We start from the raw sequence: 15,438 nt of genomic DNA on the forward strand, positions 1-15,438 counted from the left end.
AAAAAATCGATATTCCCTTGATCAATAATCTTAATTAGAACAGCGCGACACCAACACACTAGGGCTGAAACAACTAATCGATTAATCGACAACGAATCGATTATGAAATGAATCGATTAATTGGCCAGTAACAAAATGGGGTTAAAGTTAATGAGTCTGATATTTACTAGATTGACTCTTTAATAGTATCTCTCTCCTCTAATAGTATATACACTATATCTCCTCTAATAGTATATACACTATATCATCCCTCAAATCGTATATACAGTATATCTCTCCTCTAATAGCATATACAGTATATCTCCTCTAATAGTTTATACAGTATATCCCCCTCTAATAGTATATACAGTATATCTCTTCTAATAGTACCAGTATATACAGTATCTCTCTCCTAATAGTATATACAGTATATCCCCTCTAATAGTATATGCAGTATATATATCCCCTCTAATAGTATATACATTATCTCTCCTCTAATAGTATATAGCCTCTAATAGTATATAAAGTATACCTCTTCTAATAGTACCGTATATACAGTATCTCTCTCCTCTAATAGTATATATCCCCTCTCACACAGTACATTTCTTCTGTTATTCTCAGAGTGGATTCGATATTTTGTTCCCTAACCATAATAGTTGGTTATTTATATTTACTACTGCATATAGATATTTAAGAATAAATTGCCTTTTTTTTTTAAACTTTACATATTAACTAAATTATACACCACACTTTTTTTTATGGACATTAACCGATTAATCGAAAAACAATAATCGGCCAACTAATCGATTATGAAAATAATCGTTAGTTGCAGCCCTACAACACACACTAGACTAACTGTAAACATTTTTAAAGCCCCGTCTATGGGCATTAAAGTACTAAAGTATTAAAGTTTGGCACCATTCCACAATTTCAAAACGTGATGTTAGGTATCTACTTGGCATAACATCACCTTTCACATTATGCAAAAAAAAAAAAAAGGGCTAACTACTTTTTTTTTTGTAATACATGAAACAGTTTTTCCACAAAAAAAAAAAAAAAAGTGTTTGAAAAATTACCGTGCAAGATAAAAAAGTTATAACGACCACCATTTTATTCCCTAGGATCTCTGCTAAAAAACATAATATTTGCGGGTTGTGTATATTATAAAATAAATATATGATTTTTAAATGTAGGAGTGAAGTGTCAGAATTGGCCTGGGTAAGCATGTAGTTAATCTACCGGTGAAGCCAATCTATTGTTGATTTGATTGTATGCTTAGGGTTGTTGTCATGCTGAAAGATGTAGTTCCTCTTTATGTTTAGCTTTCTAGCAGAAGTCTGAAGGTTTTGTTTCACTATTGACTGGTATTTGGAACTGTTCATAATTCCCTTCACCTTCACTAAGGCCCCTGTGGGTATGGTGTTCTTCTGGTGATGTGCAGTGTTGTTTTTGTGCCAAACATATCTTTTGGAATTATGGCCAAAAAATTCAACCTTGGTTTCATCAGACCAGGACGCATTTTCCCACATGATTTTGGGAGACTTCAGTCAGATACGTTTTTGCAAAATTTAGCCGGGCTTGGATGTTTGTCTTTGTAAGAAAAAAAAAAGGCTATACTTAGTGTTAATTAATAACTCATCCCCTAGATTGGAAACTCTATGGGACAAATGGAGTGGAGACATTCCAACTTTAGACAGAGAAGACTGGGAGGACTGCCTAGAAGAGAGTGTCAGGCTGATAATATCTTCTAAAGACAGGTTGATACAAACGAAGATCTTACATAGGATACACTTCACGCCTCAGAGGCTACATAGTCTTTCCAGATAGGTCACCACGCTCCTCTGTGGGCTCCTTCTTGCATATGTTCTGGACGCTTCAGCCAAGTGTCCCGTTGACAGCTGAGCTGGCACTCTTGGCCATACATGACGACGTACAGAGACACCAAAACCTTGATTTCGCTATTGCTCTTTTATGCCAAAAAGCAAATTCTTCTTAAATGGATCTCGCCTCTCCCGCCTACTAGGAGAGCCTGGGAAAGGGCTGTGGATGCTGTACTACCAATGTATAAACTGACTTATGCTAGTAGGGGCTGCCCGCAGAAATTTACACGGGTGTGGCAACCGTGGGTGGGCTCAATGGAGTAATTGATTTTGTTTCTTATTTTCCTAACTCCTGGAGGGATGGGGTGCGCGGGATACCTGTCTTTCTAGCTCAGCTCTTCCCCCCCATTTTTCTTTCCTCCCCCACCTTTTTCCTCTCCACTACTACTGCCCTTCTTTGTCTCCTCCCCCCCCCTCTTTTATCGTCTTTCTCTTGTCCTTTATCTGGGTGGAACGACTCTCTGGCTCTTCGTTCTGATATGTGATATACTTTGCATCTGTGCTATGTATTGTCTCTGTGTACCACTTGTCATTTCTTTGTTCTATCGCTAATAAAGACCAACCCTTTTTTGTTAATTAAAAAAAAAAAAAAAAAAAAAAAAAAAAAAAGAAAAAAATGCTTCCGTCTTGTCATTTAACCCCATAGCCCAGACATATGAATACGGGAGATTGTGGTCACATGTACCACACAGCCAGTACTTGCCAGATATTCCTGCAGCTCCTTTAAATGTTGCTGTAGGCTTCTTGGTTGTCTCCCTGACCAGTTTTCTTCTCTTGTCTTTTCATGGACGAGAAGGGACATCCATTTCTTGGTAATGTCACTGTTGTGCCATATTTTCTCCACTTATTGACTGTCTTCCATGGTATATCTAATGGCCTGGAAATTCTTTTGTACTCCGATACCTTTCAACAATGAGATCCCTCTGATGATTTCTGCGGGCCATTGCTTTTGCTGTAGGATGCTACTAAGAAAACATCAGGCAAGACCTACTAGAACAGCTGAACGTTACTTGGGGTTAATCAGAGACACTTTAAATGATGTCCAGTGTGTACCGACTATTTAACATGAGTTTGAATGTGACTGCTCAATTCTAAACACCGCTACATACCCAGTTCAATTAAGTTGTACAGTTTATAGGTTGCATTAAAAAGGTGAAAAAAGTTCTGAAATTATTTATCTTTGTCCAATTTTTTTTTTTTATATTGCATAAACCTGACATTTTAACATGGATGTGTAGACTTTTTATCTCCATTGTAATATGCTTGGAACTATTATATTCTGCAACTTTGTTCCAAAGCGCTATAATACTAACAAAAAAAAAAAAAAAACAGACCAAAAGGTGCACAATATCAAAGATTTAATCCATCATACACGAAGACACCAAGGCTCGTTGGCTTTCAAACTAAACCTTTATTTAACCACTTTCTTTATTCCTCCTGAACGGTCTAGTTGACACAAGTGCATTATTCCGTGCACAGCATGTGAGGAGTGAGCTAGGAAAACCAGGCCGAAATTTAACACTTTTCCAGCAGAATGACAAGATGTCCGACCAAAATAGCCCCTGCCCGACCTCCCTCCCACACTTCTACTTATCATGGTAGCCACACCTCTCCCAGTGTTTCAAAACTTGCAGCAAAAAACTCTTCCGATAAGTCTTTTCTTCATAGTCTCAATTTTGCATTTTTAAAAGAAATTAAAAAAAAAATCCTAGCAATCCAAACCTCAAAAAAAAAAAAAATTAACAGGGATGGGGAAAAAGAAAAAAAAATAAATATGGGGTGGGGGATTAAACCTTGGCTAGATTGTGTTTACATTCTGCTCTCCCATTGCTCATCTGAATCTGCAAACTGCCCCTCTGCATCTCATGTGTCCCATCACTTCACACGCTCACAAAGAATAGATCTAATAGAAGATGGGAAAGATCTTTGTAAGGTCTAAAGGCCACACTAGTCAACGGCTGTCAGCCCTTCTCAATCCAGTGGTCTTTCAGCCTTCATAGGCTCGGTCGTCTGATTCTACACTTACATCTTTCATCCAACTTGCCTTCTCAAACCTTCCCCCCAAATTCATCCAACCACCACCAGAAATGGGGCATGAAGAAATAAAAAACTGTATTGATCAGGTAAATCCATTCAGTGGTTTATTTACAGGTAAACACCTCCGAATTTTTATTTGAAGCTGAAAAAATAGCGTAGGGAATAGTGGCTATTTCATAATGAGTGCTCTAGGTTTCTCCTCTTCCAAAGGTTCTTGTGTTTTGTTTTTTTTCACATATTTGCAGAATTTACGTTACCATTTTCACCAGCTTCTCTACCCTGCGTTCAGAGGTTTTTTTTCTTCTTTTTTTTTTTTTTTTTTTCTTTTTGAAGAGTTGAGCGTGTCAACTCATCCTTAGGCAAAACTGAAGAAAAGCAAAACAGAAAAATATATATATTTATATACTTATATATAATTTTCCCCCTGCTCCTCTCCGTTCTCTACATTCCCCAGAGCAGTGATTTCAAGTCTCAGTACAGCCAGTTCGCCATTGGAAGGGAACCGGAGACAGGCGGCAGCTTTAGAAGGCAAGTCCCTCTTCTTGGTGCCAGCAGGGTGAGCAAGATAGATGCATGGCTTGGTTTTGCTTTTTTCCTCTTTAAAGTCCAACAGTAGAAAACATACAGCGGGGTGTTCCTAGGCCAGGCCGAACCCCTCAGAGCACTCCTGGATGGCCAAAAGCAGCATGTGACGTAGCTTCTCATAACTTTCATAGGCTGGCAAATCCAACTGGTTAAAACTGAACAAACAAGATGGGTTAATATAGAGAATTAATGGGTTTATCAAATTGTCAAATGTAATTTGTATGTCTAAAGAGTACCTTTTTTTCCCTAAAAAGTGAATTATGGAAGTAAGACACTAGTCTGGCTTACTCAATATCAAAATACTTTTGCATTTTCAAGTAAGGGTTAATCAAAACTTGTGGCCACCTCAAAGTTTTGTTATGCAGTTCACTGAAGTTTTTGCATTTTAACAAAGATTTTCACATATGGAATTTTAATATCTTTTAAAAAGACCATACATAGATTATAGCAGAGAAAATTGGATTATTGGTTTACCTGTAAAATCTTTTTCTTGGAGTACACAGGGAATTTTTATAAGGCTGCCACCTTCAGGTGACTAGACAAAAAATAAATAAATAAAAAAACCACACACACAGGTATTACCTTCCTAGCTAGGCAAGGCTTCAGTTTAAGCCAGCCATGAGCCACAAGACAGGGGTGGGGGATCCCAGTGTTCTCTGAAGTACTCCAAGAAAATAACTTTACAGATAAACCAAAAATTATATTATTCTACATCCCAGGCCATAGGGTACCTTTATATCCATTATGATAGGGATGTCTCAAAGTACTGAATATGAGGGGAAAGCAATAAAAAAATAAAAAGCCCCAAACAAGAACAGGTTAAAACCTCCTGACATAGCAGCCATCACTGAATTGGTGGAACTCTGCACTTTAGGCAGTAAGCTGGAGAAACATGCTGACAGATCAACCAAGAAATGGTAGCGTGACCCTTCCCTGGGCCTTTAGGAAGCATAAAGAGGGAGACTGACAAATTGCAGCAGTCAACTTCAACACACACTTGAAAGCACGAACCACACATCCAAGGTGAGAAGAGTTTTTTCCCTTCAGCATCTGAGGCTTGGGACAGAAAGGTGACAAAGCCCTGGTTTAGATGAACCAAGAAAAGCACCTTAGGAAGAAAGGAAGGCTGAGTTAATCACCATTAACCACCTTAATCACAACAATGGTTCTAGGAAAGAGCAGCCTATTCTGAGACTCTGAACTAAAGGAATGGACACAAAAAAATAACCTTCTGAATCAGAACGACTAATGGACTATCCCGATTGGGTTCAGTGATTTCTGTAACACAGAAAGAACCCAATTTAGGTCCCATGGAGTCAGTCTTGAGGAACAAGACACCCACAAAGGCACCAGAGAATGTGAGGTAACTGGTCCCAAAATCACCCAGGCCAAAATCTGATCTTTTGAGTCTATCAGAATTTTGAGTGGAAACAGATTGGAGAAAAGCCAAAATGCGATCCAAGACCTTGGAGTTTCAAACCAGGCAAAATAAGATTTCCAAGTGCTGTGGTAAATCTTCCAAGTAGTAGTAGAAAACCCTGGATTCACAGCTTGCTGGTAAAGTAAGATGAAAGATCAGACCTTGTGACAAGACGTTGGGTCTGCCTGACAATTTTCAACGCTTGGCATGTGGACGGTGCAGGAACATACTGCCTCCTGAGCAGCTGATGCCTCCTCGATGATGTAGGCCACTGCCGTAGCATTGAGTGACTGAACAGGCAGCCCATGCATGTGTCAATTTTTTCCATTTAACCGGATCCCTATTTGAGGCAGGTGGACAATCCACAGCTTGTGGCAAGTGACGTGGCAGGTGGACAATCCACAGCTTGTGGCAGGCGACGTGGCAAGTGGACAATCCACAGCTTGTGGCAGGCGACGTGGCAAGTGGACAATCCACAGCTTGTGGCAGGCGACGTGGCAAGTGGACAATCCACAGCTTGTGGCAGGCGACGTGGCAAGTGGACAATCCACAGCTTGTGGCAGGCGACGTGGCAAGTGGACAATCCACAGCTTGTGGCAGGCGACGTGGCAAGTGGACAATCCACAGCTTGTGGCAGGCGACGTGGCAAGTGGACAATCCACAGCTTGTGGCAGGCGACGTGGCAAGTGGACAATCCACAGCTTGTGGCAAGTGACATGGCAGGTGGCAAGTGACATGGCAGGTGGCAAGTGACATGGCAGGTGGCAAGTGACATGGCAGGTGGACAATCCACAACTTGTGGCAAGTGACATGGCAGGTGGACAATCCACAACTTATGGCAAGTGACGTGGCACGTGGACAATCCACAATTTGTGGCAAGTGGACAATCCACAACTTGTGTCAGGTGACAAGGCAAGTGATGTGGCAAGTGGACAAATCAGATGTGATGCACAAAATGTATGGCGAAGGTACCAGCAAGGCTTACTGCAGGACACTAACCATTACTCTACTGCGGAACCCCTCAAGGTGGGTCCAATCTTCCCCATCATCTTCCCAGGTATCCCTTCTTTGGACACACTGCCTTCCTCCTGTCAAAATACCCCGTCATACTGCTGCCCCCCCCCCCAATGCTACGGGCCAGGGGCCCCACTGGCTTAGTACTTCCAGTAGAATGGTAGCTGGACACACAAGGATGGCCTGCAATGTTGCTGGACGTTGCCAAACTCTGTGTACAGGGATCCTCTGCAATGATGTATTGCCTTGCAAACCAGTAGGGTGCTATACAACCTTCAGGGCCCCAGTGCAAGAAACCATGAAGGGCCCCTGGCCCGTAGCATTGGGGGGGGGGGCAGCAGTATGACGGGTATTTTGACAGGAGGAAGGCAGTGTGTCCAAAGACGGGTATCTGGAAAGTGTGATAAGGGGCTGTGTGATAGAAAAGGATACCTGGGAAGATGATGGGGAAGATTGGCCCCACCTTGAGGGGTCCCGCAGTAGTAATGGTTAGTGTCCTGGCAGTAAGCCTTGCTGGGACCTTCGCCTACATTTGTGCATCACATCCCCCAGCCCCCCCCCCCCGCCCCCCCAATTCTACTGGAAGTACTAAGCCATTGGCAGTGGAGAGAGAGATTGCCAGTGTGCAATCATCTGAACGTGGAGGCATAACCTATTATAATGGATGTGACTATACTCTGTATCCTGGGATGTACGATAAGGAAATGTACAAAAAGTCAAAACAAATGCAGTTTACATTTGTGCAATGTATAGATGTCTGTATACCAGACAGAATCTGGAACAGCTTCTAACTTGAGCTCAAGTTAAGCTATGAAAATTAAATCTAGAAGCTGACTGCACAGCCACTCCAGAAGATTCTTGTAAATGTGCCTCAATGTATTTCGTACAAATAATACCATTTCAAATACTATGACAACATGTTTCTATTTACCCTAACTACAAGGATATGTGCGTGTTTGAACACACGTCAGACATTTTCTAGTACAGTGGCTTCAATCCACCGACCAGTTTGACACTACATTAATTGTACACGAGGGCCATTCTGAATGGCTTTCATAAAAAAGTTGAGACGGCAGCTTGAAAAATTAATATTACTAGAACAAAGCATGTGCGCTTGTGAAATGGCAATAAAAGCAAAGATACACAGTACTGTAAATGGCAATGCATTTAAAAATAAACGGAGTTAATTATAATTATTGGCCTTAAAATTATTCTAGCACTCCTGCCGTGTGCAAGGATGTATAATTCATAATATGCGTGTGCCCTGCACATGTGAGGGAAGAGGTGCTTATCTTTTCATTTTTTTTTTTTTTATACATACAGCATTTACTTTTTTTTCTACACGATACCATAACAAGAGGGCCGATCAGACCATCCGCACAGCCACCCATTCACATGAAGTGACCAGGAAGCCTGGATCACTTCTTTAGTGAGACAGAACCACAGGAATAAATAAATGAAAACAATTAAAACAAACCAAGTTATCATCCTTTCACTGTTCTGCCTTAACAGCTACAATGTTGTCAGTGAGAGGATTAATCAAGCCCATGATTTGATCTAAGACCACTCAAAGTGGTCATCGAGCCAGATTCCCTACTGCAGATCTGCGCAATCTTTAAAGGGGGTTAAGTTGTAAACGTAACCTCTTTTGATGAATCCTCTCTGCACGGGACATCGTTCAGTGGAATGTTTATATGCAGAAGGGCTCAGGATATTTTTGAAGCATATTCCACCCACAAATACTTGTAAAAACATCTTTTGTATAGCAGCTATAAGGTCTTTTACATGCGTGCTTTTCAGATGGCTACTTGTTTCACCCCCAACATATTTTATTTAATAAATCCCATGGTAATAAAATTACAAAGTATTTACTCTTAATTGTGAAATGTGCAACTACACCGCCACCTCTGCTCTATATGCTCCTTCCAGTGTTGCATGAATTGCGAGACTGTATGCACATCTTGGAGTAGCTGAATGTGTGTTTTAGATTGCTGCACTTTGTTACTTACCACGTGTGAGCAGAAGGCAGCCTGTCTGTGGACCGGTCGTCTCGATGTATCTGGAATTTTTGGATGCCATTCATCCCCTCAAGTGCTGCAAAGCCCTGAAGAGGTACCTTGGAGGTTCCAGTGACAAATTGAAGAAATTTGGCTCTATCTGCTTGGTCAAAAGAGCGCAGCGCCCTCCAGAACCATTGGATCTAAAAAATAAATACAAAAACAGACTTATATAATTTGTTCATAAGTTATATGCAATCTAGCCTGGCTTTTTATGAATAACCAAAAGCTTTTTAAATTTTGGAAATGAAAAACTTTAAAGTACCAAAGTATAGATTAGACAAAGGTTCTTAAATTGTTATTGAGAATGTAGTTATGTTCTATTTTACACAGGAAACGTGGCATTGCTCTGCCATTTACATTAAGCCTTGTATTTCATTAGTGGACTACAGGCCTTCCTCTAATTGAATGAGGTGGGGAGGTGGGCAGAGGTGGTTTCAACCTCCATCTCTGCCAGTCACAGGAAGCCTTGTATTCATGAATGAAATCTAAGGCTTCTGGTAAATGACTGAGCATCTCTTTGATTTAGGAACTGGAAGCCCGTATATTCCTAACAGAACAGTGCTGAATACTACAGTGCCTTGAAAAAGTATTCATATCCCTTGAAATTTTCCACATTTTGTCATGTTAAAAGCAAAAATGTAAATGTTTTATTGGGGTTTTATGTGATAGACCAACAAAGTAGATCATCATTGAGAAGTGGAAGGAAAATGATAAATGGTTTTCAATTTTTACAAAAAAATATATAAAAAGTGTGGTGTGCATTTGTATTCAGCCCCCTTTATTCTGATACCCCTAACGAAAGTCTAGTGGAACCAATTGCCTTTAGAAGTGACATAATCAATAAATAGAGTCCACCTGTGTATAATTTAGTCAATAAAAATACACCTGTTCTGTGAGGCCAGCAAACAGCATTATGAGGCTGGGTTCACACTGCTGCGGGGGGAGATCCGGATGTGATTCGCACCGCAAATCACATCCGATCTCCGTAGCGATGCGAGTACAGCCATACAGATAGTATGGCTGAATTCGCATCGCTCCCGCAGCAAACTCGCACGGGACCCTTTTTTTGGTCCGCAACAGAATCGGATCGCATGGGGGTTCACACCATGCGATCCGATTCCTGTGCGAGTCGGCAGATCGCACTGCGATATGCGGACAGATCTGGGGGTGTCATTAACATATCATTGACACTCCCAGCCGTCCGCATAGGGCAGTGTGAACTGCCGGCGGGAGGTGTGCGATGCGGGAAAACGCCGCGGATTCGCGGCGTTCCCGCATCGCAGCGGTGTGAACCCGGCCTGAATGTCAAGGATAGTTGGAGAAGTTTAAAGCAGGGATAGGTTATAAAAAGCATCCCAAGCTTTGATCACCACAGAGCACCTTTCAATCCATCATCTGAAAATGGAAAGCGTATGGCACAACTGCAAACCTATTAAACATGGCCATCCACCTAAACTGCCAGGCGGGGCAAAGGGAGCATTAATCAGAGAAACAGCCAAAAGGCCCATGGTAACTCCGGAGTAACTGCAGAGATCCATATGTCCGGTGGGAGATTCTGTCCACAGGACAACTATTAGTTGTGCACACCAAAGAGTGGCAAGAAAGCCATTGTTGAAAGAAAGCCATAAAGTCTTGTTTGCACTTTGCGAGAAGCCATGTGGGGGACACAGCAAACATGTGGAAGTTGCTTTGGTCAGATGGGACCAAACTTTTTGGCCTAAAAGCAAAATGCTGTGTGTGCTGGAAAACTAACACTGCATATCACCCTGAACACACCATCCCCACTTTCAATCCGATAGAGCTTAAGCTATTTTACAAAGAAGAATGGGCAAACATTTTGCTCTGTAGATGTGCAAAAAGGGGGGGGGGGGGGGGGGGAGTTCTACAAAGTATTGACTTGGGGTGCTGAATACAAATGCAAGCCACGCTTTTCACATTTTTGTAAAAAATTTGGAAAACCATTTATCATTTTCCTTCCACTTCATATGTTGGTCTATCCCAGTAAAATACACTTACTATTCTTGATTGTAACATGACAAAATCTGGAAAATGTCAAAGGATATGAATATTTTTCAAGGCACTGTAAATGTAGCTAATGCTACATACATTTTACACAGTGCTCCCAGCAAAGGCATTTGTTGGTTAAAAAAAAAAACATTTAAAGGCAAAACACATCTGGAGTCAGGCTTTAAGCACATAAAAGTGAAATTTCTCCACTATTTAGTAGGTTAACATTAAATATTATGTAGTCTCTGCTCCAGCCAGCAGTTGAAGCTATAGTCTCCCCTTTCAAATATCTGAAGCATACAACTGTGCTGAAAGAAGTCATCCAATCAAACATTTACATGCTGCTGTGATAGCTCAAGATGTCATGGGCCAGCGCTTTTTGCAACATTCAGAGCAAGAGGGCTAAAAGATGCCGGCCAAAGACTAAATTTTTATTTCTACATTCATTGGGACAAAAAAAAGTCATACGTCCAGAAGATCTGCATGTCGATATACAGACTTTAACTTTGAAATGGAATAGCGTTGATATGGCAGCAGCTAGCTGCCATAACCTCGGTATCATCTGATTCGGCTGGCGGTCCCATTTCCTGTAATAGTAGAGTATGCAGCAGATTCACCGCAAGATCATCATCAGCGTCAGGAGAGAGCCTCCACCCCCTCCGGTGTCCTCCACCGCTTACCGGACCCGGACGGATCTTCTCCTTTGCTGAGTATGGAGACGACTGGAGGGGATGATGGCCCCCACCAGTCTCCATACCATTGCAGGGTGGAAACAATGTCAAAACGTCACTTCGGTCCATAGCCCTTAAAGGGACAGTTTTTTTTTATTATTGCATTTTAGTGTCTTTTTGACCCCAGATCTCATATTTAAAAGGGTCCTGTCATGCTTCTTCTCTATTACAAGGGATGTTTACATTCCTTGTAATAGGAATAAAAATGTTGTTTTTTTTTTTGTTTTTTTTAAAAAGAACAATGTAAAAATAAAAAAGGTAAAATAAAAATTAAACATGCACTGTCCCGCCAAGCTTGCATGCAAAAGCGAGAGCATATGAAAACAGTGTTCAAACCATACATGTGAGGTATTGCCGCAATCAGTAGAGCAAAAGCAATAATCCTAGCCTCAGAACTTCTCTAGCTCAAAACATGCAACCTGTAGAATTTTTTTAAACGTCGCCTATGGAGATTTTTAAGGGTAAAAGTTTGTCTCCATTCTACAAGCGGGCGCAATTTTGAAGCGTGACATGTTTGGTATCAATATACTCAGCGTACATTATCTTTCACAACATAAAAAGAAATTGGGCTAACTTAACCGTTGTCTTATTTTTTAATTAAAAAAAAGTGTATTTTTTTCAAAAAAAAGTGCGCTTTTAAGACCGCTGCACAAATACGGTGTGACAGAAAGTATTACAACGACCGCCATTTTATTCTCTAGGGCGTTAGATTTGTTTATAATTTTAGGGGGTTCTAGGTAATTTTCTAGCAAAAAAAAAAAATAGTAAAAAATAATAAAAAAAACTTGTAAAAATCTCAAAAAGATGCTCTGTCCTTAAATGGTTAAAAAATACTGCTTCGTTAGCAATGCATTAGGAAAGAACTCACCTGGATGGAATTAGATTGGTACTTGTGATACTCTGTGTTGGATTTCAAGTCATCAATGTCGATATTGGGCAAGCCAGATATTAATAACTCCAGTTCCTGTTCTGTGAAGATGGAGATGAGACGCTTGGGAATAATTTCATAGAAACCTTCCAGGAAAGCAGCTAACTGCTTACGGATGGCACCTGGAAGCAGAAAACAAAAGAGAAGTTATACAAATTGGTCACGTGCATTCTTAACACAATGGCCCAAAAAGTGAAGTCAGCACAGAGAAATATGAAGCCTGCCGAGGCTCGCCCCCCCTTTCAAAAATGCTAGTTGTCTGGTCATCTTTGGTTTTATTATTCCCTAAGTCACTGATCTGGATCAAGCATGCAGACAACAAAATCCAAATGCACAATCTCTATACTTGGTCTGGGAGAGTGATTCAAAAAGGACTGAAGACAAATATGGCCAACAATTTATGGAAGTTCAGCGATAGTTTACAAAAATGCCTCAATGCAGATTTCTCTTCACCCTCACAGGGAAGGGGGAAGACAAGAGAAACAAAACGTTTTTAACCTTAATGCAAGGAATAAATTAAAGGTAACAAAACGTTTTTAGCTTTAGTATTACTTCAATGCCATAGACCTTAACCACTACAATACAGGGCACTTTCGCCGCCTTCCTTCCCAGCCCAATTTTCAGCGTTCATCGCTCTCGCACTTTCAATGACAATTGCGCGGTCATGCTACACTGTACCCAAATGAAATTTTTATAATTTTGTTCACACAAATAGAGCTTTATTTTGGTGGTATTTATTCATGACTGTTTTTTTATTTTTTGCGATATAAGAGCAAAAAAAGCGGAAATTTGGAAAAAAAAAAAAACAATATTTTCTTTTTTCTATTTTAAAAGAAATCCAATAAAATCTAATTTTGTCATAAATGTAAGCCAAAATGTATTCTGCTACATGTTTTTGGTAAAAAAAAATCCGTCAAGTGTATAATTGGTTTGTGTGATCACGGACATATGAACGCAAATGATCATGTACATATGTGTGCAGGTGATCACGTACATATGTGTGCAGATAATCATTGGAACATGTGTTTTTAGTGGGACATATGTGGGGGACATGTTTTTTTTATTTGGGGACATGTGTGGTGACATGTGTGTTTACACTGTAGATTTATACTAGACTAGTGATCATTGAGTAAAAAGCTGTAAAAACAGCTCATACTCACTGATCACCAGCCGGCTGCAGCGATCTGCTCTCCTCAGCGATGACTTCTGTGTGAGGAGAGGAGAGCCGATTGCCTAGTAACCGGCTGTTTGTTTACATCACATGATGGCCGTGATTGGACACGGCCGTCATGTGATCAGGAGGGCCAATCACAGAGCCCTCCTGCCGATCCGAGATGCGCCGTGTCCGGGTGACACGAGCGCATCGGGATCGCGCCGCTGCGCGATCACCCTCCTTCCGATGGACGTTCAGGAACATCCAGTCAGAAGGAGGCGGCTCCCACCCAGCCGTATATGTACATTGGCCGGGTGGGAAGTGGTTAAAAATCTGTTGCCAAATTCGAGAAATCATGGGCAGGGAAGCAGCCTATCCCTTATGACAGGGATATGCAATTAGCGGACCTCCAGCTGTTGCAGAACTACAACTCCCATGAGGCATAGAAAGACTCTGACAGCCACAAGCATGACACCCAGAGGCAGAAGCATGATGGGACTTGTAGTTTTGCAACAGCTGGAGGTCCGCTAATTGCAGATCCCTGCCTTATGAGGACCTACAGACAGCAGGGAATAAAGAACCTACGCTGTAGGGTGTTTTGGACTGAAACAAACAAAAAAAACAAACAAAAAAAAACTAATACCACGTACTAGTTTAAATAGAAGAAATTGCCACCTTAGGCAAAAAGAACCTCAACATTCACCTGTAGATGTCTGGAAAAAAAACTAAGCAGTCATAAAGAAAAATTCAGTGGTGTACTATTAAGAATCTAGCACTTCCAATTAAAAGACCAACGGTTGGTCTATTACCGATTTCCCTTACCTACGTCGAGTGCTAGCTTTATAACAGCACAGCTACAAGCCACCTCTCATAAGATAGCAAACAAGTTGCTTAGTTCCTTACCAGTCATCTTCATCTGGCACACAAGGTGGACATATTCCTTCTTGTTGTCCTCTGTGACAAGAATATTTGCACCATTGGGCTTCAGGTCACGCACTTCACACACACCAAATTCCTGGACCTAAACAGAGAAAGGAGAATGTAAAGAGCAGGAACTGTTGGGCACTGTGACCTTTAAGGAAGGCAACCTATAGATCTCTCTAAGAAGACTTGATTCACCCTGGATAACCCCCTCATACAAGAACAGATATTACCTCAGTGCTGAACGTCAAATCATATCCCAGTGTGGAGACATCGTTCTCAAGCAGGTAGACTAATCCTTGGTAGAAGTGATAATCTTCACTCTCCATGTCAGTGTATCTGCAAAGTAAAAATTGTATTGTGGAAACAGGATATATATATATATATATATATATATATATATATATATATATATATATTAGTGAAAAGTGCATTTGAAGCAAATCATTAAAAATATAAAAAAACTACATTTACTTTGTGGAATTTTTAATGTAGATTATTACATAGACCAGTGTTTCTCAATTCCAGCCCTCAAGGCGCCCCAACACATCATGTTTTCAGGATTTCCCTCAGATGAAACAGCTGTGGTAATTACTACAGCAGTGAAACTGATCAAATTACCTGCGCTAAATAAAGGAAAGCCTGAAAACATGACCTGTTGGGGCTCCTTGAGGACTGGAGTTGAGAAACACTGACATACACCATTGTACAAGTTGCTGGGTA

The 15,438-nt window shown here is 40.9% G+C and overlaps 1 protein-coding gene across 13 annotated transcripts in view; it reads right to left on the bottom strand.

Annotated features, from left to right (window-relative positions):
- Positions 1-3,250: 3,250 nt before the first annotated feature.
- HUWE1 (HECT, UBA and WWE domain containing E3 ubiquitin protein ligase 1) overlaps positions 3,251-15,438 on the bottom strand; it is a 226,822-nt gene continuing 214,634 nt past the window's right edge. For all 13 annotated transcript variants that reach the window (XM_077479218.1, XM_077479208.1, XM_077479201.1 and 10 more), the window contains 5 exons: positions 14,949-15,054; positions 14,698-14,815; positions 12,582-12,763; positions 8,925-9,115; positions 3,251-4,636 (listed from right to left, as the gene is read on the bottom strand). In XM_077479218.1, the coding sequence (XP_077335344.1) occupies positions 4,534-4,636; positions 8,925-9,115; positions 12,582-12,763; positions 14,698-14,815; positions 14,949-15,054 (700 nt within the window). In that variant the 3' untranslated portion in view covers positions 3,251-4,533. The remainder of the gene's footprint in view (positions 4,637-8,924; positions 9,116-12,581; positions 12,764-14,697; positions 14,816-14,948; positions 15,055-15,438) is intronic.

This window comes from Lithobates pipiens, unplaced genomic scaffold (assembly GCF_037356315.1).
Source record: "Lithobates pipiens isolate NorthernLeopardFrog02 unplaced genomic scaffold, aLitPip1_a1.2 Scaffold_1, whole genome shotgun sequence".
Classification (NCBI taxonomy): Eukaryota; Metazoa; Chordata; class Amphibia; order Anura; family Ranidae; genus Lithobates; species Lithobates pipiens.